At 43.0% G+C, this 27,103-nt stretch overlaps 1 protein-coding gene across 6 annotated transcripts; it reads right to left on the reverse strand.

Moving 5' to 3' along the window:
• Nucleotides 1–27,041, reverse strand: ppp1r13bb (protein phosphatase 1, regulatory subunit 13Bb). 6 transcript variants are annotated; one of them, XM_084376719.1, is made up of 19 exons: nucleotides 26,650–27,041; nucleotides 26,247–26,412; nucleotides 17,368–17,515; nucleotides 15,881–16,000; nucleotides 14,958–15,028; nucleotides 9,551–9,652; nucleotides 8,136–8,310; nucleotides 7,802–8,001; nucleotides 7,533–7,673; nucleotides 6,995–7,187; nucleotides 6,369–6,497; nucleotides 4,019–4,149; nucleotides 3,363–3,816; nucleotides 1,987–2,774; nucleotides 1,738–1,890; nucleotides 1,526–1,659; nucleotides 1,275–1,441; nucleotides 926–1,125; nucleotides 1–457 (listed from the first exon to the last, which is right to left on the reverse strand). In XM_084376719.1, the coding sequence occupies exons 2-19, from the start codon at nucleotides 26,253–26,255 to the stop codon at nucleotides 416–418; spliced, it is 3,357 nt and encodes a 1,118-aa protein (XP_084232845.1). In that variant the 5' UTR covers nucleotides 26,256–26,412; nucleotides 26,650–27,041; the 3' UTR covers nucleotides 1–415. The 6 variants fall into 6 exon arrangements, with proteins under 6 accessions (XP_084232845.1, XP_084232848.1, XP_084232844.1 ...); XM_084376722.1 differs by having other exon boundaries at nucleotides 1,753–1,890; nucleotides 26,650–27,040; XM_084376718.1 differs by having other exon boundaries at nucleotides 1,753–1,890; nucleotides 7,509–7,673; nucleotides 26,650–27,040.
• Nucleotides 27,042–27,103: the final 62 nt, after the last annotated feature.

The raw sequence follows: 27,103 nt of genomic DNA on the forward strand, positions 1-27,103 counted from the left end.
TACTGAGACAAGGGTTGGTGTTTTATTCTTCAAGTTGATGTCTAATACAGAGAGCTGACACTGAATCGGGGTAAAATCAAGTTGGGGCAATGACAGAGCAATAGGTTCAAAGGTGTGTGTGTGTGTGTGTGTGTGGGGGGAGTTCGGGATGGAGTGGTTTAAGAGATTTTCGCATTTGGAGTGCTTGCGATTAATTGTGTGTGTGTGTGTGTGTGTCTAAGTGTGTGCAGATGTATATCAGTGTGTCAGAGTTCGGTGCCCACGGCTTCAGAGAAAAAAGGATTTTTGTGAGAAGCACGAGGCCGGGGGAGGTTATGGCCACGGGGAGAAGACGGAGCACCAGGCTCCTTTTGTTCTCTGCTCTTGGTTTTGTCACTAGTCCAGCTGTTAGCCAGAGGTTTAGTGGAGTGAGACTCTACGCCAGGGAGCGCTGACGAGGCTTAATCCTTGGATAGAGCTGTGAAGGAAACAGAAAAGAAGAGAGAGTGGAATGTTTAAGAAGACTTGTCTGACTTCATCACATTTGTTATTGTTTACTTCGTCATGACATCATTAGTACAGTCATTGATTATGGATTTTCTTGGCAATTCCTTATTGCACTCCATGACTCAAGCTGCACAAGAATTTTGAGCCTGGGTTCATAAAATGTTCATATATCTGTTCTGGAAAAGTATGTAGGTTTGCAACGTAGTGCAATTTTTTGGTAAAAAAACACCTAATTTGCATATTTAAAAACTAAATCTCAGAAAACGTGTACTAAAACAAATAAATGTCTTAATGTAAATAGTAAACTGCGGGATGTTGCGTAGTGATATCTATTAGTAATTTCTTTTACGCTATTCACCTGTCGCGTTTCCCCTTTAGATAAACCCACGGCTGAGCTCATCCTGCTGAAATGAGACAAGTAATATATTTTTGTATTTACCCCCAGCAGGTTGCGGGGCACGTAGCCCTCATTGTCCTCAAGTCGCGCCCACCACCACTCGGTCTCGCTGTCGTCCTGTCGTCGGAGAATAGTGATGGCGTCCCCCTCGCTGAACGGCAGCTCGTCCTGGTTCTGAGCTTTGTAGTCCCACAGAGCGTACACCGTCCCCTTGTTCATTACACCCAACTTCTCCTGAACGCCTGCATAAGAGACCAAAACAGACTGTCATTATTAAACATTTATTTGATCAAATAAGTACAACTTACATTATGTTGTATGACAAAACTTGAAGTGAAATAGTCCTGTTGGAATCACATTTGTGCAAGCTGGACAACCTGTTGTTTCTCACCGTATAGAAACTGGGAGCACTGGATGTAACCCTCTTCCATTTCCTCACACTTATCTGCAGCAGTTTCCACATCACTAATGGTGCTGGCAAAGATGGCGGCCCCTGACTCAACCAACAACTTGCAGAGGTGGACACTGTTGCACGAGGCGGCGCAGTGAAGCGGAGTCCTGTTTCAAACACAAATATATATAAATGTGAAAGGATACAACAGCAGGAGATCGCGCAGAATAACATTTGTGTCATCATCTCACCATCCATCACTGTCTGCAGCGTTGACGTTCACACCAAAATCCAGCAGGAACTTAACGATGTGGTGATGTCCCGCGCACACTGCATTGTGCAGTGGTGTGATGCCCTCGTCGTTGGGAGTGCTGGGATTCTCCACCTGGAAACAAGAGGGACCCAGATGAAAACACAAGTGCTTATCTCACAACCAAATATATAGAAATTAAATTATACTCACAGAGTTGCGACATACCTCATAGATAATCCTCTGGACGAGGTCAAACTCTCCCTCCAGTGAGGCGTCCAGCAGGAGGGCCAGAGGGTTGAACTTTACCCTGAAGCCGTGGCCGGTGCGCTCAGAGTTTGGCTTCTTCAGGTTTGTGCGCTTCTCCTGTAGCAATAAAGAGATTGAAGAAAAGATTTGAGTAGCACCTTTCTTCATTAAAAATATAACTCTTTAATAAATCAGTGTACATGCGTCTCTCACCAGGGGCTGTGAGACCCCCGTGCCACTCTCTTCAGGTGTGGTGACCTCCGGCACAGGGCTGGGCAGCAACGCCTCAGAGCTTCCCACAATGTTGTTGTTGTCATCGTCCTCCGGTCCCTCTGCTTCTGCAGGATCCTCCAGCTCTTCAGGTGGTGAGGGCAGAGGCTCGTTGTCATTGGCGTCAGTAGAAGGAGGTGGAGCCTCGGAGCCCAGCTCCTCCGCCCCTGGTGGTGGCGGTAGCTGCGTCTCAGAGGGGGGGTTGCCGTTGTCTGTATCAGCTACAGAGTCCCCTCCCAGATATCCCGGAGGAGGAGCTGGCTGATAAAACGGCGTTCCATTACCTGCGCCGTTGCCACCTCCTGATCCTCCGACTCCATTCCCTTCTATGCCTCCCGCGAGAGTGTTGAATCTCTGGTAGAGCAGTTTCTGGATGTTGGGTCCGCTTGGGCCCTCTGGTTCTGTGATGGAGCTGCGCTTCTTGAGCGGTCGAGGTGCGTTGGCCAGCTTTTTACGAAGCACCTCGAGGTCAGCGTCACTTTGGTAGCGCAGAGGGGAGTGTACCATCGGCGTAAGCTTTGTAGGGCTGAGTGGACGCGGGATGTTCTCCACGCTGGGTGGAGGTGCTGAGGGCTCTGGGTGCTGGAAAAAGTCGTGATCATCAAATTCTCCGTCAAAAGTGTCCTCACCGCCGGGTGGGCCTTGGAGCAATGGGAAGGCCCCTCCCGCCTGGACGAAAGGCAGGGGCGAGGGGGGTGTGGAGCTGGGGGGGAGGACAGGCTTCCCATATACTGGAGACAAACAAGACAGTGTGGAATCAAATAGGAGGGCAATGGCATCGTCATTATTTCCATCAATTCACCCGTTAATGATTTTTTCAATTAACTGATTTGTCAGATAATCAGCAGTACAAAATATCAAAGTGTTCAAGAGTCCAGGTTGACAGGTTGTTTTTTCTCATGGTCCAAAACCTAAAGGCGTTCGATTTACAATGAGATCAATCAGAAGAAAATAGGAAATTCTCATATTTGATGCTGCAACAAGCTCATGTTTGGTATTTTTTTGTGCACTGCCAGACACATGATCAAGTAAACTCATTTTATTGGGGGGTACATTAGACTATTAGTGTGCAACTATGCCCATTTACCTCCTTAAAGTGTCGAGTCCAAAGTCTAAAAGATTAATTGACTAATTCCTTCAGCACTGACATCATTTGAGGTGTCTATCTGCTGTAGTGATTATTTAAGTCTCATGGGCCATTTTATTATTTTTCATCTAAATTGGATCTACTAATTGGTAGCAACACTGGAAGAGACACAATAAAGAATATAAAGCATGATTAACCACCGATCTACACAATCATCACACGCAGCTCTTACCTGCTTTGAGAGCAGGCTTGAGTGGCTGGCTCTTTGGCGCTGCCTGCTGGAGGTACATGTGATAGATGGAGCTGGAGTTCATGGTAGGTGGGCCCTTTCGTGGCGACTGAGGCCGTGATCCTCTGTCTGGGATGAAGGGGCGCACCGCCACTGCTGGCGGGGGATCCAGTCGCTCGCTCAGCCCGGGCGGGAAAAGCGGTGCGTTAGGCTGGAAGGTGGGGCTTGGCGGCACTGAGATTCGCTGCTGGATCTGCTGGGAGGACGAGCCTGTGGAGGGCGGGACGCGGGGCCAAGCAGGAGCTGGTGGGTTTGGGAGCGGGCGAGGAGGAGGTGGTGCATCCTTGCGGCGCTCCAAGGAGCTGGCAGAGTTTGCGTGGGTGAGGTGGGAGCCATAGGGAGGCGGCTGTGGCTTGGATATGGCGGGGGAGGACATGGCCATTTTGGAGTCTAGCACCTGCAAAGAAGGGTTAAAATTATTATTTTGTAAAATAAATGAGACCTACATATTGAATTCCTGCCCTAAGGCTATTTTTAATCAAGACATTATGACAGTTTATCTCTAGCACAATCTGAAACATAAAACATTTTTGGATGTGACATTTAATCAGGAGGTTAAGGACATCTTTGCATACACTGGAATTAGAACATGGACGAACCTTTTCTGCACTTGGAGTGACGGGGGAGCCTGAGGTAGGGCTCTTGCCCTGGGTATCGGTCCCTGAGTCTCGTCTCTCAGGAGGCTTTAGAGTGTTGGTCTTGCCAACGGTCGGCCAACCGGTGTCATTAGCTAGGAAGCAAACAGGACACAGTCAGCGTGTTGCAAAAGAGAAAGAAGAATGAATGAGATGGTACGAGAGGCATGAGCCTCTTTTACAACTCAGGGTAGTGACTAATGTCCACCAGAGCTAGGTCCAAATGGTACCATTTTCTTATTTTTTTTTTTTTAGAAATGGGTCACTTTGTGTGGTTGACCACAGCAAGTGAAATATTAGTAAAAAAACACATGTATCTGTACCATTTTGACCAAGGATTGGTATTAAATGGAGGGTTCAGGATTTTGAGAAGCCTATCCTATTAACCAGACACCATGAGGAGACATTCAAACAGAATCCCTGTTGTCTTTTTATCAAAAGTGAATTCAAGATCTTTAACATGTACAAGCAAAGATTATGGAAGAAACCAGTCCTCTAAAAATCCCCTGCAGTTACGCAGTTTTAAACTTATACGACCACAGCTGACCCAAATCATGGAAGTAAAAGCAATTGTCTGATATGGCTTCATGTGCCATTTACTTTAAACACTGAAAGTAAATACACTGACCTGGGGATAAGAAATAAGAAATAGACCGCTCTTGCAACAGACAGAAAGACACCGGACTAAATTCAGGAGGGGCTGTTGATCAATAGGACAAAAATCCTGAGCCTTCTCTTCACAGCAATGATGACAATGAATGTATCTGCATTAGTATTTTGCTATTTGTACCTCGTCGTGTTTCATTTCGTTACATTTAGTAAATAGTAACTTTAAAGCCATATAATGTTTGTCTCCAAGACTAAACTAACTACTTTAAAAATATATATGTGCAAAACAAAAAAATTTACCTAGAGTGCAAGGACAGGGTGAAGAGAGAGGAAATAGAAAAAGGAAGACACAACAAAAACAACAGTAATAGTTGTGGTACGATTCAATAGGATTTTGTTTGAGATCTGCTGAATAGCTACGGTCACTTTCTTTAAAACGCCTTTAAATGTGGAATCACCAGAGATTAATACAGCAATACTAAGTTCTATCAGTTCTATCAACACTAAGTCTAAAAGGAAACAGTTTGTCAACTGCTAAGTGAATCTAACGACGTATTAACGTGTACAAGTTAATTTTCTTGTGCATGTTAAGTGTTTAACAACTACAAAATGATTCTCACGGGCAGTTTGGTGAAGGCTAAAGTTAGGCAGGGTGGGAATGTTATGAAGTTAGAACAAAGCCCCCAAATATTTTGGACTGCTTTGCATGTGTAAATTAACGAGGCACTCAACTCATTGAACCTTCTCAGAGGTGTAAAGCACACACAGGATCAGCAGCGTTTGTTTTGGACACTGACTTCCTGTGAGACGTGATGTCAGCTGTGATTTGGAGTGTAAAAAGCCTGCAGATGGCAGCAAAGTGTTTCAAGATGACACCACCTTTAATTTGACCTCATCATCCATTCCACAGAGGAAACACTCCAAATGAATTATCAACATGTTCTTAACCCTGTTAAGAACAACTGGCTCAATGCGGGTAAGAGAGCTTAATGAAGCCAAACAAGGGCCCTGTTAAGACCTGGTGTTACCATCCGTCCTGAGTGCAAATACTTACAAATACTGTATACAGTAAACAATACAGGCTTCGTCTTGGATAAAGTCCCCAGACCCCTTTGAGAAATCGCTCGACTGACTAACTTACTTTATAAAGTTTGTGAAGCGCTGTCTATGACAAATCCTGAATAATTTGGGCCTTCTCGTAAATTCAGCAAACGTTATAAATTAATTTCTTTCTTCTTTGTGTAAGAAACAGTGCGTCCTTTGGTCGTCCGTACATGTTTATTTGCACATAGAGCGAGGAAGTGAGATCAGTCAACATGACAAGAGCTGTCGACCTGTGATCAGAGCACTCAGGACAGATGTTGATACCCGGTATGAAAAGGCTCAAGGATGCATTCATCAGTCTGCGACTGTTTAAGTTAACCAGGCACTGATGCTCATCTCCACCTCAGCTCCCCCAGCTGTGCATCTAAGCTTTTATTTAAACATAAGTTGAAGATTAGAGTTTGGGGGCCTCACAGCGTGACTGGGCAGAACACAATTTTAATAATCTTAAATTCCTGGCCAATTAAACTGACTTTGATAAGAATGATAAGGGTGCCGTGTGGAGGATATACTCCAGTGCATGCTGAGGATCCTGTGTTACATTCGAGAGAGAAGGTTCAGGACGTGCCACCCTGCTGCTCATGCAGCACTGTGCACTCACGGGACGTGCCGTCAGAGCCAGTGGAGGCTCCGGTGCCCGGGTGTGATTCTGGAAGGGACGGGGGTACTGGATCCACAACGATGTCTAAATCAGACACCTTCCAAGGGCCGGGAGGCTTTCGCACACCGTCTGCCCCAGGAAGAGTTGCCCCCAACCCCACACACCCAGTGAAACAGAGACATTACAGAGACGGAACAGCAAAGACACATGAGAGAGGGAAGAGAAGAGGAAGGGAATCACAGTATACACAACACAAGGAGAGAGGAAGGTTAGAGAGGAAGGAAAAATCACAGAAATCAAGTCCAGGTGGAGAATTCAGGTAGGAAGGAAACAGTAACAGTGGAGACCCAGGAGGGAATTACAGTCACAAGCTTTTCATGCAAGATGTGTTAAATGTGTCGGGGTATAAAACTTTGCCTCTGGGACTACATGTATCCAAACTACTGTGTAACTGACTCCATCAATTCTTCTTTGTCTAACTGTCCATATTCCTGCTTTCTTAATGAGGAAAAAACCCAATGAATTCACTAAAAGTTTCAATAAAAACTAGCGTAAAGACACTAGTGTGTGCGTTTTGCAGTGAAAAAATGTGCACTGCAAATGTAATTTTATGGATTTCAACCAACCTGACTTAGTGCGGCCATGGTTAGCTTGGTTATTGACACCCAGAGTCTGAGGCTTTAGCGGGTCGGGTGGTATGTTGTAGCCTCCTTCCTGACGCCCCGGTACAGGGACTTGGATGTACGGCCCAACAGCAGCGACGCGGCCCAGAGTACCAGGAGCTGGCTGGGGAGAGGGAGGCCCGTTGGCTCTGTTCAGCTATACGAGGAGACAGTCAGAGAAGTTTTAAGATGTTAGAAGTGTTGATGGAGAAAACAACTGCATTTATTTCAATACCTCCACTATTTCACGAGGAGTTTCAGTCACCAGAAACTATTTTCTTATAGAAATAGTTTCCCCACTGGAGATGGTTTCGGAGTCACTTTCCGCTTAAAGACTTAAAAAGCAGCAAGATTTTTTTTATTTCACTTTCTACTGAACATCTGCCGTGTGTGGACTGACTTCTCTTTGAGACGGCAGAGTTTTTGTCTGAAGCATTGAGTCTGAATGAGGAGGTGTGTTGAGCGCTCTTAGTCTTACAGGAAGGTTCTCTTTTTGACGTGCCTCAGCTTTTTTCTTGTAGAGGCGTTCCCGCAGCTCGCTGATGCGCTTGTCCATGAGCGTCACTTCCATGTTGCGTTTGTTGAGAAGATCCTTCTGTTGCTGCAGCTTGCTGTTTTGCTCCTGGTTTAACTTATTCCGGATCTGTGGATGATAAAACACAAGTGAAGATTAGTTAAAACAATAGATACTGCCCTCAATGTAATCAGGTTTAATATAAGCATAGTGGAACCGGATTTAAAAGCATTCACTAGCACTTGTTCCTGCATCACCTGTAGCTCCTGGTAGAGTTTACGGAGCTCCAGGGCTGCAGCGCCAGTTACTTGACCACCAAGGCCTGTCTGTATGCCGTTGAGCTTTCCCCTCCGCAGGTCCTCCAGCTGCAGGCTGAGCTGCTCCACCCTCAGGACTGCAGACTGTAGCTCAGCCTGCTTCTCTTGGAACAGACCGCTAACTTGCTCGATCTCAGCCGCTGGATGTGTAGAAATGAAAGAATCACATCAGGTCAGTCAGAACCTACATGTAGGGTTCTCTAAAATTAGCTAGCTAACCCAATCTTTTTTATCATGAGCACAACCTTTGTTAAAAGTAAACAAGTATACATACACAGGTTGCCATTGATGACCTTGCTGTAGTCCACCTGGCCTCTCATCGCCCGAATTTTCTTGAGCTTTGCTTCCTGGCTCTCCACGCGATCCTTAAGCCTCTGCAGCTTCTCGCTCTCCGAAACGGTTTGCTGCTGACGTCGCTCCTGCTGCTTCAGGTAACGCAAACGTTGCTCCTTCAGAGAGCGAGACAGAGATTGACATTTTGTAGGCAAACAGAAGGTAAAAACAGATGTCAAACAGCACAGCTAGTCTCAATGCCATCTGCTTTTCAAGTTCGGAAAGAAACGCTAAAGACAAAACTTTATCTTATCTTCTTTGAACTCAAAAATCAAAACACATGCATGGATATAAAACCAGCAAGGCACCACCCTAAGGCTTGCAGGATATCTCTGTTGCAGACATAGCCTAAAACTAGGCTAAATCTTTCTGCTGTATGCACTAAATGAAATGGTGCGCGGTGTCAAGACTGTCTGAAGGCTGAAGAAAGGGTCAGATGACTTTATCATTCTACCCAACTGAGAACTGCTCCAGTTAAGGTCCTAAAATAGGAAATGACAGGCCCAGGTTTCCAAATGACTGCAGGGCTTCCAGTGGGGCCTACTTTTCACACGCCACAACAAAGGCAATAAATAGTCCATCTATCTGCTGGTCTACAGCGGGCTTCATCCTGCATGACTAATCGGCACATCACGTGGTCAGACGTAGTTAGTGTGCCGGAAAGCAACTGAGACTGAAGAGTTAGACTGATTGTGTGGAGGTCTGCCACCAGACTATTATTCCATTTTGAAGCAGTACCTAGTCTGAGAGAGGTAGACTCCTTCGTGTCAAAAATCCTGAATAATTTACATGTTTGAGTAACTGTGTGTATGGCTGAAATATAAATTCTGACAGACTGGACAATACTAGCACAGTGACTCACACTTCCTCCCATCTCTTTTGTTACATAACTATTTGCCCCTGTTTCACGCCATGATGGGACAACAGTAGTCCATCATCTCTGCGTCTATGGGGACACAACATCAGACCGACCCACAAGGCTCTGATCACCTCAGTACATCATGTGTGAAAGATGGCGAGCTGAGAGTGGTCAGGCTTTTGACTTGTAGCCTGCATATCTCTACATCATTTTGAGGGTGCTGAAGGGCTTCAGATTTAACTATTTCCACTGGAAAAGAAGGAAGATATTGCAGCAGCTAAAACACCTCTGCCAAATTACTACAGTGATCCCCCCAAAAATTTGAACGTTGTGTAAAACATAAATAAAAACAGAAAATATCATTTTCACAACAGTTTTAGGAAGTGTTCCTGAGCAACCCAAGTTTTTTTGGAATCGGGGTTGTAGGGAGCACATTTTGAATCGAAGGCCATCATAATATTCGAGGGACTGACTCAAGAATGAAGACACGATGTTACCTTTGCGACGAGCATCTGCTGCTGAGCCTCGATTTGCTGCTGCTGCCGCGTGGCCATCTCCTGCAGCTCTGACAGCGTGAGCTCCACGCGCTGATTCCCCACCTTAACAGACACATACACAGGAGAACTGGTCAACAGACTGAAATCTGAGCAGAGTGATCTGATTGGTGGAGGCATTAAAATGTTACAAGAGCCACAGACATAGTCTCAGACTGAAGACTTTCCATCAATAATGGTGTACTTGTTGGTCCTGGGCCCTCCTCTTCTTTTTATGTTTTCATTCACGAGGTTAAAAACACATTGAAATAAAATGTTATGTGCATTAAGCCCCATCTCCCTCATACTAAAAGTGGTTTTGATTCAAACCAGGGCATGACCCAGTGAGTATTTTTTACCCTGTGGGAGCTGCTAAGAGTGCGATGACACACTTACAAGGATACATGACTCTTCCTCCAGCCAACACAACAACATTTAGCTCTCAGTAAAAGCTGAAAGGTGAAAACTCTCATAAGCAATACTGAGAACATCTAAATGGTAGTTGAGAAAACTCAACTGTGAGTCAGTGCAGTGTCACACATCTTTGTGTATTTTTATGTCATGTGTGATACCAATAATCAGGTAAACGTTTGATGTAATAGCACAAATTTGCAAGTCAGTAAGTGCAGAAAAATACATTCAGAATAAAAAGTTACATAAGTTAAAATTGTTGCATAAGAATAAAAACATGGAAACAAGCACAAAGAAAACAAGTTACGCAAAAAGCCATTTGCAGAAATGATGTTAAAAGATGTCTGACTTCAGCAGCCAGAGGGTCACACAGCAGGAGACTAGACAGCAGCGAGAGTCGGGCTCTCCCGCCTCCACAACAAGGCTCCAAGCATCGTTATGACGGGACATTAGTTGTAATGAGATGCTCTGAGGGCAACGTGTCATTTGGTTGTGAATAATTTGTATCACAGTGATAAATTCCAATGCATTGATCTAAAAAAACACTGCAATTACTACCTGGATGGTTTGTTCTAAAAACCTAGTTAGATAATAAAGATATCATTAAATGGCTTTTTGTGTCCACAGCAGTCCAACACTGCACCAGATTAACATTGCACTTCTATAACCAGGGTTTCCACCTTCAAAAAACCTTCAAGGCCTTGATGTTTTCCCTCAAATTCACAACATTTCAATGGTTTCAAGGACCCGGAGAAGCCTGTATAATATTGCCGGACTCAAGATCGGTTGCAGAGACATTCTTTCTATGCCATGCATTCTTTCATGTCAAAACCTGACGCCTACATTACCCACAATGCAATTCGACTTCCAAGAGGACAGTTAATGTAGCATCAAGTTGCTAGTCTGGAGAGTCAACTTCTATTTCCACACCTCCATTTTGTTTTGTCATTTTCAAACTTGTAGCCCCAACTGTCGCTGACTCTAGTGACATCACTTGAGTCTAGCTTTGGAGCCACAATAAGCTTTATACAACTTTTTTACATATGTAGTAGCACTCACCAAGTCCTGTAAACACATTTATCAGTGAATTTCTAGATTCAAAGATCTCCTAAGTTTACTAACAAGTAAGAGAAAGAAAGTCTGCAAATCCTAACAATCCCACACAATGAAATGTTTGGGATTCCACTTAAGAAAAAGTATTTAAACAATAAATCAGTTCAGCTTTAAATGTCGGAAGAGAAAAAAAACAGTTCACCTCCATAAACATTTTCAATGAAGTCCTCCTTTTGAGCCAGAAATCAGCACCCATGGTGTTGTTCGAGAGCTCACAGGATAAGGGAAGACTGGCAATCGCATTAAATTCAGTTTTCCCCCCAAACAGACTCCTGAATTTCCTCAAGATCACAGTCACTGCAGTCAACACACAGGCAGACTACTCCTCAGTGAAACAGCACACTGAATGAGCAGTGAATACCAATACCCCAAACTACAAGCGGTACTGAAATGCTCAAGCGCTCCCAGCCTTTGCCTTTAGGAAGTGTGTTAAAAGAGGGAGGAGATGATGCGGGAAATGTCATGCTGTTTTTTTTTTTCAATAGCAGACTGAGAAATATAGAAAAGGAGTTCGGAGAGAGCGCTATTTTAAATGTGAAGGTCTTAGCAAGAAGCAAAGGATGACGACATCAAAATAGAAATATATGAGATTGAGCTGAAGACAAGAGATAAAATCCAGGGGTCACATAACAGAAAAACATCCTAACTGCTACTATAGAAGCAATTCCTAAACTCATGGCTGTTTCCTAGCCTCAGACCTCTTAACTTACAGGCTCACTATACATCAGTGTTAGTCTTTCCAACAGGCTAACATCAGTGTTAGCTTCTCCAACAGGCTAACATCAGTGTTAGCCTTTCCAACAGGCTAACATCAGTGTTAGCCTTTCCAACAGGCTAACATCAGTGTTAGCTTCTCCAACAGGCTAACATCAGTGTTAGCTTCTCCAACAGGCTAATGCCAGTGTTAGCTTCTCCAACAGGCTAATGCCAGTGTTAGCTTCTCCAACACGCTGAAAACAGCATCAGCTTTACCGACTGTTACATTTTGAGTAGCATTTGAATCGTAGTATTTCAGTATTCATGTTGTTCCCCATTTTCTTTGCCATACTGACTACAGTGCTGCTACTTTTTTGGCAGTTATCTTGATTTTAGAGTCTATGCCATCCTAACACAGGATTCCTGACTCAGGAAATTCATCAGTAAGGACAGTTTATGAAACAGCTAAATTCTTATCCTAAGATAAGATATTGTTTTCCTGAATGCAGGACACATGTTTCTTTAATACCAAAAGTCCTAAACGTCATCCTAAACTGAGAGAAGATAGGATTTCACACTTGGAAAGTTTCTGTAATGAGGCCCCAGGTGAAATAAGCATGACATGCAAAAGACACAAATATTGTATAAACTGCCTCTACTCGATTAGAAGAGGCAGACATTTTTATGACTCATCTTCTGAATAAAACATGCTTCTTTTCGAGAATAATTTGATTTTGACTTTTATGGTATTGTGTGAGGCACCATGTCGCACATCATCTCATCTCTGCAGACACTCAGCCTGGTCACGGCATTTGCTGCTCTGCCCGTGTGGCTCAGACAGCGTTTTCCTACCTGGGAATTTGTTGAAGCATTTCGATAGAGGAATGTGTGGGAAGACTCAGGGGGGGGGGGGGACGCGAACATGACTCAACCGAGGTCGAGATGGGGAGAGCGGGGGAAGCCACTGGCACACATACAGCTGCCACGCTCAAATGCACTCAGGCACCACTGCATCAGTGGCAATTCACCCGAGGGACAAACAGACACACACACCCTCAGACAGTGATGAAGAGGGAGTTGGAGAAACACCCGACTGAGCAGACGAAGAAGGAAGAGAGAGGAGCCACAGCCTTGCAACTGGGAGACTATGTTACTCCCTCCAACAACACTGGGGATACGTACTTGTCAGAAATGGATTCATTGATCAACTACTTTTGTAATAGATTAATCTCAGATAGTAAATTGAATGTTTTTTAATTTTAATGCTTGTGTTGTTCGACTAAAGGTCCAAAACCCAAAGATATTCAATGTACTATCATAAATGTCAACAAAAACAGCAAATTCTCACATTTTAGAAGCAGGAATCAGAGAGAACCACTAAAATGATTAAGCGATTACCAAAACAGTTGACACTTCATTTGTTTTGCTGAAGGATTCATTATTTCAGCCCTTAAAAAATGTAATTCAATGTTTCAACACTGCCAACAAGCTAAAACTGTGACATTAAAAAGAAAAATTCTGATGCATGTGATCACTTCATCGTTCCCCTTGAGGCACCTCTGCTCTTTACGAGGCAGTGTCCCTCTCAGAGGATGATCAGCTCGGCTTGGTGGAGAGAAAGCCCCTGGGGTTTGGGCAGCGGGCCGTGGAAAAGCCAAAGCAATGATCCTCTTAGGGGCCGTTATATCATCCAGCAGGCTGACTGATATAATCCTCTAAATCAGATATTAGGAAGAAACTTGGACACAAATGAGCCTTGGCGCTTGGGAGGTTAAGCAGTCGTCCATGCAACTGATAATGTTTTCCCTTTTGAGTGAACCAGCAGTGATGATAAATGGCTGTTTTTACTTGTCATGCTATGGTGTGGGTTTTATAGGTTAGCGGTATTTAAACAGAGACGATCACTTGGAGAATCGATCGATAACCAATTTCTACATCCATAAAAATATATGTAACCTCATGATACTTCTGCAACATGCATGCAGACTCCAAAGTTGTGAATTTTCAGGATAATAAAAGGAAATGCCTGTGGGTGCTCTTGTGCTACAATCTTTTTTGAAAACAAAAACCACAACCCCTCCATCTCCTGCTGCGCTGGATTCTTCCCTCCACCCTTAAGGTTGAATTAGTGATGATTCCTTGACTGCAACACTTTCCTATTGTGAAATCTGGGACAGGCGGTCGGAGAAAGAAAGGATGCCGCGCCAGAGGCTGCTCTTATCAGAGTCATTCACATCTCCTAGCACACACACTTCCTGAAGCTAGAAGCTCAACATTCACAACACTGGGTTCACCTGACAGGGAAATACTGGCAGTGTGTGGAAACGGAAACAGTCCGAGACCAGACCAGAGACTGTGATGTTACTCTCAAACACTGGCATCATATCAGAATCATTATGTATCCACACATATTTACACTTTTACATCGCAGAGCTCGGGAATATCAGCTGAGCTCATGGAAGAAGTCTTTAACGTATAACCAGTTCAAGTCAAACTGAGATTAAATCTATGTACAAACCACATGCTCTGTGTTTGTTTGTACTGTTTACATATCTGCTCAATTTGCACATCTGTGTAGGCAGGAACTAAAAATTGTTCATCAGGTCACTACAGTTCCTGGGTGACAGGAACAACCCATCGCTGTGAGATTTGCCAGTCTGGCCCTTTGCCATCACCACAGCTGGAGCCATGAAAGAGGGATAGCTAATGCTAGCTAGACCCCCCTCTGCACCACCACCACGCTGCATTTATTTGGGGCTGCGATTTTTTGGACAAAGTTAAAATGTGTCACAACATACCACTATGAATAAAGCATTGTGGTGCTACAGAGATGCCCCTGCCTACAAATTATATTCTCCAGGCATAAGGGAGCATTCTTGTTTGGTACAGACAACAGCTATATATTCTTTTTTTGTGAAAATAAAAAGCAAAAACTTGTTTCCACTAAAATCTTGACTCATTACGCCATTGCAATATCTGCGAAAATAACTACAATATAATTTTTTGCATATTGTTCAGCCCTAACATAAACTTACATATAACCTTCATCACAGCCCTTATCTATCTGTGAAAGAAGGCACCGGATCACATTAAGTTATTGTGGGTTATATCCTATTTTAACATAATCTAGATAATGCTAATTAAGTCTCACCCCATTCTCATTGTGCTTCTCTCCAGTGTTTCCACTTCTGCGACTCGTCTGATCCTGAGACTGCTGACTCCCTGCAAAAAAAGACACAGTCACCGTCACAAACACAGGCAGGGCAGAGACGCACAAGCGTGCACAGGCGAGTGTGCACACACGCAGACAACTGCAGATTTAGAGGCTACAACCATTGTCAGGAATAGTTTGAAAATTTACTGACTTGATTGCACTTGACAGAGGGATTTTAAGAACTGGGACAAGCACTGCTGACTAAAGCCACCCAACTCAAAACTTTTTTTTTTAAGAAGAAAGGCCTGATGGAAAGATGAGAGTAAACAATTTAAAACTTGACAGGAAAAGAAAGAAAACTTCTGCTATTTTCTATAAGTATACAAGTCTGTTTCTCTGCCACCTGTTACCTTGTGCGTGCTTCCTCTACGTGTCTACACATGTATGCTGACTTTAATTAAATTCCAGTCAAATTACATAGTTTGAATCACTGATCTTGGGCAGGACTAGTTGTACATTTTAAGCTTGGGTGCATCTTATGAGGCTATACTACAAACACAAATCCAAAAACATGCGTGACAACCTGATTTTAACCCAACTGAAGAATGTTTATGCTTAAAAGCTTCTTAGGTGTGTCCATCTGCAGCATTTTTGGTGTGTGAGCTGTGTGAGAATAGGTCAAATGCACTGTCTAAGTGCATGAAGGTGCAATAAAGGCAAGAAAACAACCGCACCTAAACCCAAAAGACTTGAGATAGCAGGGTGAGAAAGTGAGAGACAAACATCGACTGACACCAGCGTCTATATCTGAGCAGCCAGGCAGAACAGGTGTCAGACTCCACCCTGCACCCTCCAGGCTCCTTCAGGTAGAGACTTCACAGAGCAGAAAAACCTCCAGGCAGACGCGTGACGATACTAACCTTGATCGCTGCCCTCAGTTGGTGAATCTTCATGCCGGAGGAAGAACTTGACTTCTTGTTTTCGAGGCCCCCATTTCTGCAGATGTTCATACATCATGTGTTCGAAGGGGATCGCTCGCTCTACAGAGACACAGACATTAACAAAAAGACTGATTAGTTTGAATTATTTGTCTAATGGAAACAACTGGTCTTATTTAGTTTTCTAGTCCAATAAGTCAAATGCAAAATTCTGCATTGCCATTTATAAAGCTTTGATCAACAGTTAGATTGAAACCACTCCCATATGTGTCTGTTAAATAAGAAGCTGCAGTTTTAGTTATCATTTACATAACTTGTTTGTTTAATCTGTACAAATACTGTAAAAAAAATAGTGTAAAAGCTACAATTTGTCAATTTACAGTGAGTTGTGTGCAAGACTATTTCTTGGCCATGCTAGCCGTTTCCCTGTCTCCAGCTTTTGTGCAAATAAGTGGATTTCCAAAATAAAGATAAATACAAAATAAAACAAAATCTGTGTTGACATGGGCAGGAGCAGAGATAGTTATCTGTTAGCTGTTAGCAGCTGGTGAGCAGCAGAGTCGTGCACTGTGCTCGGTCAACGGAGCTAACAGCTAATACAGCTGAAAAAGCTAACGCAGCTAACTAGTAAAAACACATCAGGACTGAGAGCTTCTGTTCAGAGGAAAATGAAGCGTAAACTCTAGTTTTATATGACAACACAACAAGTTCACAGGAAATAAATGTACTGAATTATTTTAGCTGAGTACAGTTTGGAGGTAAAGGTACTTCGAAGGTTATTACTTTTTAACTATTTTAAAATTGTTTCTTGAGACAGTTTGGGTACAGAGGGGAAAAAAGTTGATGGACGTGTGCTAAAACTTCAAAACATTTCAAGTGGATGGAAAAGAGAGGCCGTGACCCAGAGAGACGGAGACAAAGACAGAGAGGTTTTAGGAGGTTTCGGGGGCAGACAGCTGCATTGTCAGGCACCAGCCGAACACGATTGCATAACGTGGGTTAATAAAGCCCTTGGCTGGGATGTTGTTTTCAACAGGGGAGTGGCCCCTCAGCGAAAAATGCTGAGAACACCGGGTATGTCAGTCTGACTGTGGTGATGGGAGCAAATCGCCTGGACCAAGTGGAATCTGCTGTGACAGTGCAGTGGACTGCAGAAGCATGTAACCCTTTTCTGACCTGACTTTAGGTGAATTATTCCAGTCAGATTACAGCTGATCGGAATGACAATGGCTTTAACTCTCTTTGAGGTGTGAAACTTTTGCCTTATTTATGGCTTCTCCATAATTTAAATTCACTCAGGCAGACATGCACAGTCCTGCTCGGCTTTCTTTCTTTAATGAAGAGCTTGTTTTTACATAAAATGTAATTGTTTTGCATGTAACTGAAGTGTCAAACCCAGTGATTATGGAGTTTAAGATAACGTCACCTTCCTGACACTCCCTTGTTCTTCCTCTCAAACACGATCTTACCGTTGCCTCTCCAGACCTCAGCCAGGTGGCAGCCACTCTCGCCGGGCTCTTTGCAGAACTCAACGACATCCCGGCACGTCGTCTCAGGGGTGATGGGTACCTCAGTCACAGCCTGTTCCCCATCGCTGAGGTACACCGTCAATATCATCTGAAAGAGGGGAAAAAAAACAGTCAGGAGGAGACTGGAGAGAGAGGATGTTGCTTTGATGGTCACGCTGACAAGGAATGAAAAATAAAAATCATGAAAGAAAAACATAAAACATGAAGAGATGTTATTGTCTGCCGGGGAGCTTTAAAGACGAAGCCTAGCCCACTCTTGCGTCGTACAAAGCCCAGAGTGCTGACGCTACATTTCACTGCCCACCAGCCGCGACTGTTAGTTTGAGCTGCTCCTGGACTCATGCCTGTGCCTGCCACATTTCTGTTGACTATGATTAGGGCCTGCCAAAGTGTTGAAGATATACAGTTTAGGCTGGGAGGTGAGGCATAGCAAAACAAGCCCCCACATGCTTCTGTCTGAAACTCACATAAACAGTCACAAAAACTTTCAGGAGTTGATGGACATCTGAGGAAACTGCAGCTCCGTCCTCAATACGAGCTACTAAATGACTAAATGTAATGGCCTGGAGGCAGAAGACAGATGGTACTTTTAAGACCAAAATTAAATCAAATGCACCTAAATGCAGCATATTTAAGGAATCACCTGAGAGTGTAAGCTCAGAGGGATGCAAAGGCTCCATTGTACCTGCAGCTTTAAGACTGTGCAATACTACCTCTACAAACATCCTCAGCCAACCAGTATGTTGTCGAGGCAAAGTGGCTGCAATGTGTATACGACCTTTGGACTTATCTATACGGCACTGCCTGCATAGTTTGTGCCTTCAGCCTGGATACAAGGGCAGAAATGATTGGATGCTTAATCAACCAGCTCAACGGGCTGAACGATTTGGGGAAAAATCCATTTTTTCCCCCAAGATTGGGATTGTGATTTAAATTACATTTTTCTATAGATTAAACTCTGGGCTTGGTTGGTGGTCCACACAGTATTTAACACGATTGTTAGTACCATAATCGTAAACACTGAAATGTAAATGAGTGGTTGGGTTTATTTTTATAGCAAACCATCTTTGGACGATCCATCAGAATCGTGCGCCTCTGAGCTTTATTCCTTTTTATCGATGCCTGTTTGTTTTTCTGACAGTTGTGCATTGCGAAAAAAAAGACGTCAAACTCATGCGTCTACACTGCTGGAAACTTTCAACAGGAAGAAACGGTGTAGTAGAAACGGAAGTATCAGTAGAACAATCCGGTTCACTGTAAGTTTACTGTAATGCAAACACTTTTCAATATCCCAATCTAATGATATCCAGAATCAAAGATGATGCATAGTCTCACATCACGATAACAATATAATATCAATATATTGCCCAGACCAAGCTGAGACGTCTCACAACACACATGGGTTAAATTCCAGGAATGCCATGTAATTGACACACGACGCCACTGCTTCCCAAATGAAGCAGCGTGTCTGTCATTACACTGTTGCTACAGCTAGCTCTCAGGCTACAGCCAGCTCAACTCGTCCATCAGCTCCCAGCAAGCAAAACACTTTCACTATTTCTTCTTTTACAGAAAACTGATCAGGATTCAATAACAGAATAATGAATTGGAAGATAAGAAGAATCGTTATTGGCACTGGTATCGGAATAATCTTATCAATTTCCATTCCTAATCGAATGGCATGTGATTTCCTGTATGCACCATCCGCATACACTGTATGTTCAATGTGCGTATTATCTCTCTGGAACATTTAAAGTGGACCAGCCCACTTTAACCTTGATTTCTGTGCTCTTGTAATTCAGTTTTTTTGGACACGAGAAAAAGCCGTGCACTAATATGAACTCAGTGTTACAGCACATCTACATGATGTGTGGTTTTCCTTCTGTGGCGGCAGGCAGATATTTTTATTGTTTTCCGTGGCACAAAGCACTCTGGGGGGGCAGAGGAGTGCCTTCCTGTTTCATGTGACAGGCCTATCTTTTAGTGTCACTACAGAAAAACAGGACTGTGTGAGACTGTGACGGGGGATATCAATAACAAAGCCAAGAGTTTGGAGGGATGTTCAAAATAAAGTCAAAACATTAGCTATGCTTGAAAAGACAGAGTTTGTCGTGGGTTTTGTGTGAGTTCGCTGTGAGTTCAGCGAATTGTCAGTAAAGGAAATAGGAAAGGGAAATCTGGATTACTCATATTTCAGTAGTTTGCTTTTAACCCTGACTGGAACTAACAATTATTTTCATTATTGATTAATCTGCTGATTATTTCATGATTAATTGATTAATCCTTTAGTACAGTGTTTCTCAATCCTGTTCTAGGAGGCTCCCTGTCTTGCATGTCATCAGCTCATCATCAAGCTCTGCTGAAGCCTGATAATGAACCGAAATGACTGAAACGATTGAATCATCATAGTTAGCAACTCCTTTTCTTTCCATCTACTAACCGATTAATAGACTAAAAATTGCAGCGCTTAACTGGTTGAACATGCCCTAACAGGGAGGATTTGAGCGAAGAAACAAGTCAAGTATAATCCAAAGAAAAGTCAGTAATCAACACTATCACAGGTCAGACAGTCTAGACCAACAACTACAGCGCTTTGTTTACATAAGGCTCACAATGTCATACCAGACACTACAATGTCAAACCTAATCGATAACATATTGGAAAAAAGAATAAAAACTTTCAACATCTGAACCACTTAACAGTTTACAATCAAATGTAAAAGTATCAGCTTCAATTCAGGTATTTTATTATGCAGAATTATATAAGTACCCTAAATGCAAAGTGCAATTACGTGTCATTGATTCATAACAGTACATGTGGCCTCAGGGTGCATGTGGTGCTACTGCTAACTGTCGCATAATAATAATACGTTTAGTCACTAAGCCACCTATAGCTTATTACTCCGGGAGTTCCTCCGAGACAAAGTGACTCATCCTTTGTAATGGTGCAACTGTGTGATTCATTGACATTTTCTGCAGCGGCCTAACTGAAACAATACGGTCACTTGCACTTGGGAGCCTCTGCGACTTCACTCGGCTGATTATGAGTCTCATATTTTGGCAAATTCCGAAACCCTCCGTGGTAAAATAGCACCAGAACCGAGGAAGTTATTTCCATCCATCTATAATTTCATGTTGCCTTTTAAAGCATTATAAGGTCCATGTAGACTAGTAATGGATGTCATTTTGGGACCCGACGTGCAAGAGCATTAACAGGAAAAAGAAAATGGGAAAGAAAGTGCAAAGTGCAAGCTGGAGACTAGTTATGTTCACATTTTACTGATAGATAATTACTTTGCTAATCCCCAAGGGGCACTGGAGTGCTACCAGCTGCATAATAAGATACAACATAGTACATGAGGAAAAATAACACAAAACAGCCCAGTGAGGCAAGCAACAAAGTCAGTCTGAATACAGATAAGACGCCATTATTCGAAATTGTTCTAGTGGGAATATTCTGCTTTCTTGTTTACATTTATGTTTTAAAATAGTATTCAATGTGACAACACAATAGGGAAAACACTGTGTAATAAAATAAAACAGTCCATCATAATCTACACTACAACAATTAATTCGGTACATCACAGACAACAGTCAGTCAATAAATATTACGGTAATATGGACAGATAGTAAGAAGCCGTATTGCTTTCACTTAACATCATCAACACACTGATACATTAGGTGGCAGCATGCTCTATGAGAAGAAGAAGAAGAAGAAGAAGAAGAAGAAAAAGAAGAAGAAGAAGAAGAAGAAGAAGAAGAAGAAGAAGCGCAGTACGCTGTTGTTGCGCTCATGACATCAAAACAAAACATGTTCCAAGTCTACGAGTTTTAACAAAAAAACAAAAAAAATCAGTATCGGCCATATTGTGCATCCAGAATCAAGACATGCAATTAACCAATCAGAGAACAGAACTCTAACGCAAACTAATTTAAATTGATCACAAAAAGCCAATGCTGAATTTTCTTAAAGATACCTTCACATAAATAGAAACTACCAAATCATGTAGGGCTGGGCGATATGGCCTTAAAATAATATCGCAATATTTCTAGGCTATATCGCAAAAACACAATATATTTCGTATTTCAAATCTCCTCAAAAGCACTTGTGAATGCAAGGACTAGACAACAAAACCAAATACCAACATATTTTTAACCAAATACCTCAATATTGATATTGCAACAATATTGTGGGGATGATCACTTTACTGTAATGCAGCCTTGAAAACCAGGAAAAGATTACACTTATGCCATAACACGATATCCAAAATCTAAGGGGACATATAGACCCACATCACAATAACAATACATCAATATACTGTCCAGCCCTAAATCCAGTTTAGTATGTAGAGAACAGAAACTCCAGTGATCCAGCTGACTGACCACTGCAGAAATACCAACCGCCCTCACTAAGTTGCGTCTGCCCATGGTCTTGGCTCTTTTGACCGCCCTCCGTTTCCTCCTGATCTCCTTCTTCGGTGGCCGGTGGTGCTCCTTTGCCCAAATGGGGTTTTCCTTGGAGAGGCTAACAAGGCCGCGTAATACTATGGTCACGAACCTCTTCATCATAGCGCTGCCGCTTTTGCAGGCATGAGACTTAATTGTTATGCCATCCCGAGCGGACCTCTGGAACAGACAGCGGTGCGTGTGTCTGAAAAGTGCTGCAGAGGAGACTTGGGAGGAAAAAAGCACTCGCTGTATGTGTAATTCAGGGAGGGAGGGAGGGGAGAGAGAGAGAGCTAGAGAGAAACAAACAGTAAGAGAAAGACAGAAAGAGAGAGGGACAGAGGGAGTCACAGGGTGGAGACAAGTCCTTCTGTTGGAAAATCGTCCCTTGGTTGTGCCAGCGGCTGCAACACCAACGACTCCCTGCTAATGAGAGTACTTTGGCCACAGCTGTGACTGGCAAACAGGTCAGGGCACTATCATGCGAAGGCAAGACGGGGATCTTCCTTATACTGTATGTTGGCTGTACATGACAGGAAGCAAACGGCATCCCTCTTGTCTGACGCATAATGCTACAGTGGGAATCATCTGGAGATTAGGGCATTTATCATTTAACTTGTGAGAAAGAAAGAAGGATGCTTGGCTAGCCTGATCTCCAGCAGGATGATTCAAACAGTCATCTCTTCTCACAAAGCCTGCCACTCATTCACCCACCATGAAGAAAAGAGAGCTTGAGAGAAATTCTTCCTGGGAGCACAAACTTAAATGATAACCAGTTGTTTTTTTTGTGAAAAGACCATAAATGCCAAAGAAGACAAAAAGGAATAAATTAAGCTTCCAAATGTATCTACCCACGTTTTAAGGTTGTCAAAATTATTGATACCTTCATAACTTTTCAATATCTTGTCTTTAAACAGATACAATGTCCTCATTTGGTAATTCTGAGAGTACACAGCAAAAGAAACCCCTAAAAAACGGAACTACAATCAGATTTTCAACCCAAGGCTGCATGGATATTAACATTATTTCAAGTTATTTTTCTTTTTGTTGTGGCATCAAAAGAGGTACAGAGTAGTACGGATGCCGATCACGATATAGCTCACGATACGATTCGCAATATGTTGCCATTCACGATAACGATAGTATTGTGACACTGCAAGACAATCATCAAACAACACATCACGACATCTGTCTATCTAAAGGACACAAAATACCTCTAAAAAGGCAAAGCGCAGGAATTATGTATTTATTCATAGCATCGCGGTGTCGGTTTAACAGACTTTAAACCGACACCGGTTTAAAGACTGAGACAAAACAATGTTTAAAAAAGTACTTAAAAAGTCTTAGCTTGGTGCCTCTTTCCAATGTTAAATAGCCATAAACTGGCAGAAGGCTGAAATGCCAGAAAGCAGAACAGTTCTGGAGTTTAAATGTTTAAAGGAAGGATTCAACTATGGCTCACTGAATTATGTTCAATCATGTAAATTACGTTAACACCACAAGGTGCATGAAGGACTGACTCTGGTAAGTGTCAGGGGAATCTGTTTGGAGTGCCTGCGTGTTTAAATAAAAATACTGATATTTGGCACCAGTGTATCAATAATTGTATTGCAAGAGGAAACCGGTATGCATTGAGGTTGAAAAAATGATACCGTGACAACTATATTACATTGTGCCAAAAAATACATTTGATAGTTCAATACTTCAAAACCAAATGCAAGCCCATATGTGAGGAACAACTAGGTCAACAAACACACTGTGATCAGTGTGAGGAATGATTTCGCTTCATCATCTGGCTGGACACAAACACACAAATAGCTTAATCATAGCTTGATCCACTAAAACAGCTATTCACTGGGACATGACACGGTTGCTTTTGACATTCTTGACTCACAGAAAAGATTGTGTAGTCTAGACATTTCATGCCGGCAAAATAAGCCAAACATCTGTCCGTGCGGCTAAAATAGCACTGAACCATATGGAGGAGAGATGAGGCGGTGATGTGACAAATGATGTGAAACAAAGTGAAACAGCCGACCAGCTAGGGTGTCTGAAAACTGGACAAAAATAATACCGCTGTGTGTTACACATCCATGAGAAATTTAAACGACTTTCCTTTCGCTGGACTCTTGGACACTGGTGCAGAGAAGATGTCTCGGATTCAAATTGAAATTTTAAAAAAGATGTTCTTATTAAGCTGGATAACCCAAGTAAGAACTACGCTGGCTTTGCTGTTACAGACTAATCTAGTAGAGCTTATGTGTCTTATAGCCATCAAGCACAAACTACTTTGACATTTGATGTTATGCTCTGGACAGATAACTTAAAAGGTTCCTGTAAGAATTAACCCTCTGTTTAAAAAAGAAAGTGTCCTTTTGATTGAACGCTGACTAATGCGCATTAGAGGAAGGCATTAAGAACGTCTGATTAATAATGCATACTCCCTCAACCAATAAGAAAAGAGATGTTACAGTCTCAAACAGGTGGGGGCTGTTAAATAAATCAATAACTGACTATTTTCATCTGTTCACAGTGAGTTTGGGGAAAAGGTCCAATAAAAACAGTCACAACCATCAAACTCACGACATTTGACCTCTGAGTGGTTTATGATATAACTGTGACGGCTCGTCTGATGTCATTTTAAAATCAACACACCACTCCAAAAATGGTGAAAGTGACGATAAGATGCAATGTTTACATTTCCTGTAAGTCACACTCTGCCCGGCTCCACTGTGTGAGATTAATGCCACTTGACAATCTACTCAGCTCAAAAGTTCCCCTCGACAACAGAGCATTAGTCGACGCAGCCACACAGACCTAGATCTGCCGAGGTCTCATTGGCTGCCGGAGTCACGCGGGATCCGAGTGCAGGGCTGCCTCTCTGCTCGACTGGCTCTTTGACTCTGATAGCCTGTTGGTGCCACAGGGTACAAACGTCCACGGAGGCTACCATCGCAGTCAATCCTGCGACGGCTGCAGCGAATATGGAGTTACTTCTCTGTTACTAAGTACTCCTGAAAGCTTGCACGCCTCTCTGAAGTTGTCTTTTAATGAGGACAAAGAAGGTGTTAGTGATGCTGTATTTTCACCCAACACAAAATCACTTGGAAAGGCAACAGGCTGCCTCCATTTTTAACGACACCTTACTGTAAACTCATCCCGTGCATGAGTTCATGTTTCTCTCCCTGAAGGCCGAAAGGGCCACAACCACTTCTCCCACAATCCATTGCCGCATTCTCTAAAGATAACAAAAGAGGTCCCAACAAAGCACGACTCCGACAGGGTTGCCATTCAGGTACTCTATTCTTCGTGACTCAGAGCGTCTTCAACGGTAACACCAAACCACAGAATGAAGATAGATCTCGATTCAACGTGAACCAAGGCCTACTGTATCTACTGATTAACATATGGTGAATATTTAGTTTCAACATTATGCACCGCACATTCATAACTATTAAAGAGAGAGTAGAGTGTGTCAAGTTTACCTGTTCTATTCTGATGATAGTAGTGCAATTCTGCTTGTTCAATAATGAACAAATTTGCTAACATCTTGTGAAAAAAACATATTTTATTCGAGAGGTGCAACGATAAGCTGATTTATCAATGAGTTGCTCACTATTTGATGATCTATTTTGAAGTTTTTTGAAGTATTATTTGTTTTTTTAAGGGAAAAAAAGGCCATCATTTCTGATTTCAGCCCCTCAAATGTGAATATTTCCTGGTTTCTTTACTCCTCCATGACAGTAAACTGAATATCTTTGAGTGTAGGACAAAACAACAAACATATTCCACCGTTTTCTGACATTTTATACACCAAACAACTTTCTGAATGGAGACAATAACCAACACATTAATCAATAATGAAAATAACCGATAGCTGCAGCCCTATTTTATTCCTTTAAGTTAAATCAAACCGGTTTCAGATAAACCCCAATTCCTGTGCATCTATTTCGGCACTGTGTACATTTCCCCTTCCTAATGTTTCAGGCATGTAACCATAAACATGAAAAAAATGTACTTCCTCCAGCTACGGACTCACACTCCAGAGACACCGTACAACAGATAACGTCTGAGGAGATAAAGTTAAGCTTTTTATCTCTGATGTGAGTGGCTGTGGGAAAGGCTGATGGACAGATACACAATCTTGTTGGAAGTAGCAACTAGTGTGTGTCAATAGACAGAATCAGACTCTTCATTTTAATGCTACTTTTATATTTATGGGGCTGAGGAACCACATGAGCACCCAAATGCAACAGAGCATGATGATTTCCACTTTGCACAGGCTGGATTTTGCAGTGAAATCATTACTTCTGAGGGCGCTAGTCTTGAAAGTATAAAAGGAACTACATCTTTATACCAGGAGTGTGCACTTACCGGCATCATATTGGCAGCTCTGGCAGGTCAAAACCAGGGGTGCATCGGCAAGTTGACTTATGGCTCCCCCACCTATCTTCAATGGCACCACCGTAGAGTCGACCCACCTTGCTAGTTATGGGCTCTGGTTACTCCAATGTGACAACCAACTGGGCCTCAGTCCTCTCTGTGAACCACAGCAGTGGGATTATTTTAGGTGCTTGAAAAACTGAGCATTAGAAGGTAGCTGACACGCAAAATAACGCCGCCGCAGACGCAAATTTAAAGGTCCAGGCGTGGCTCAGTGCAGCTGCTGCTACAAACAAGCCGACGGTTAGCCAGACAGTTAGCTCGCAAAGCAAGCGAGTCAAAACAAAATGACATGCTCGATATAACGAAGTAATAACACGGGTATTATACTCACCAATGTCAGAGACGATTCATTGTTTCGGGGAGTAAATCTCAGCTTCGTTACTGTCAAAAAGGCACGGAGCTAACCGAGCCAGCTGTCAGCCAGCCAGCTAACGTACGGTGCTAGCCGTGTTAGCTGGTCTCACAGGCGGCTAAAGGACGGTACGCAAGGCGATCTCTCCGCTCTCGTCGGTCCTTTCGCTGGCACTGGCTGCACATCGGCACAAGCTGTCGATGGAGTGCGTTTCAAGCGAAGCAAAACGAAAAAGGGTCCATGCGGGGTGACTAACGCGTCTTTTTGCGAACGCAATGAATCATCGTTAGCGGGCTAGCGGTGCTAGTTGACGAAAAATACAAATAGCTGGAATCCAGTTGTTGACGGTGGGAGGGGCGGGGCTTCACCGCAGCAGCCAGGGTGTCACGGCAACGTAGAATGTCAGGAATGTCACGTCACCAGCCAGGATACC

This window comes from Pagrus pagrus, assembly GCF_965226575.1.
Source record: "Pagrus pagrus genome assembly, chromosome: 16".
NCBI classification, from domain to species: domain Eukaryota; kingdom Metazoa; phylum Chordata; class Actinopteri; order Spariformes; family Sparidae; genus Pagrus; species Pagrus pagrus.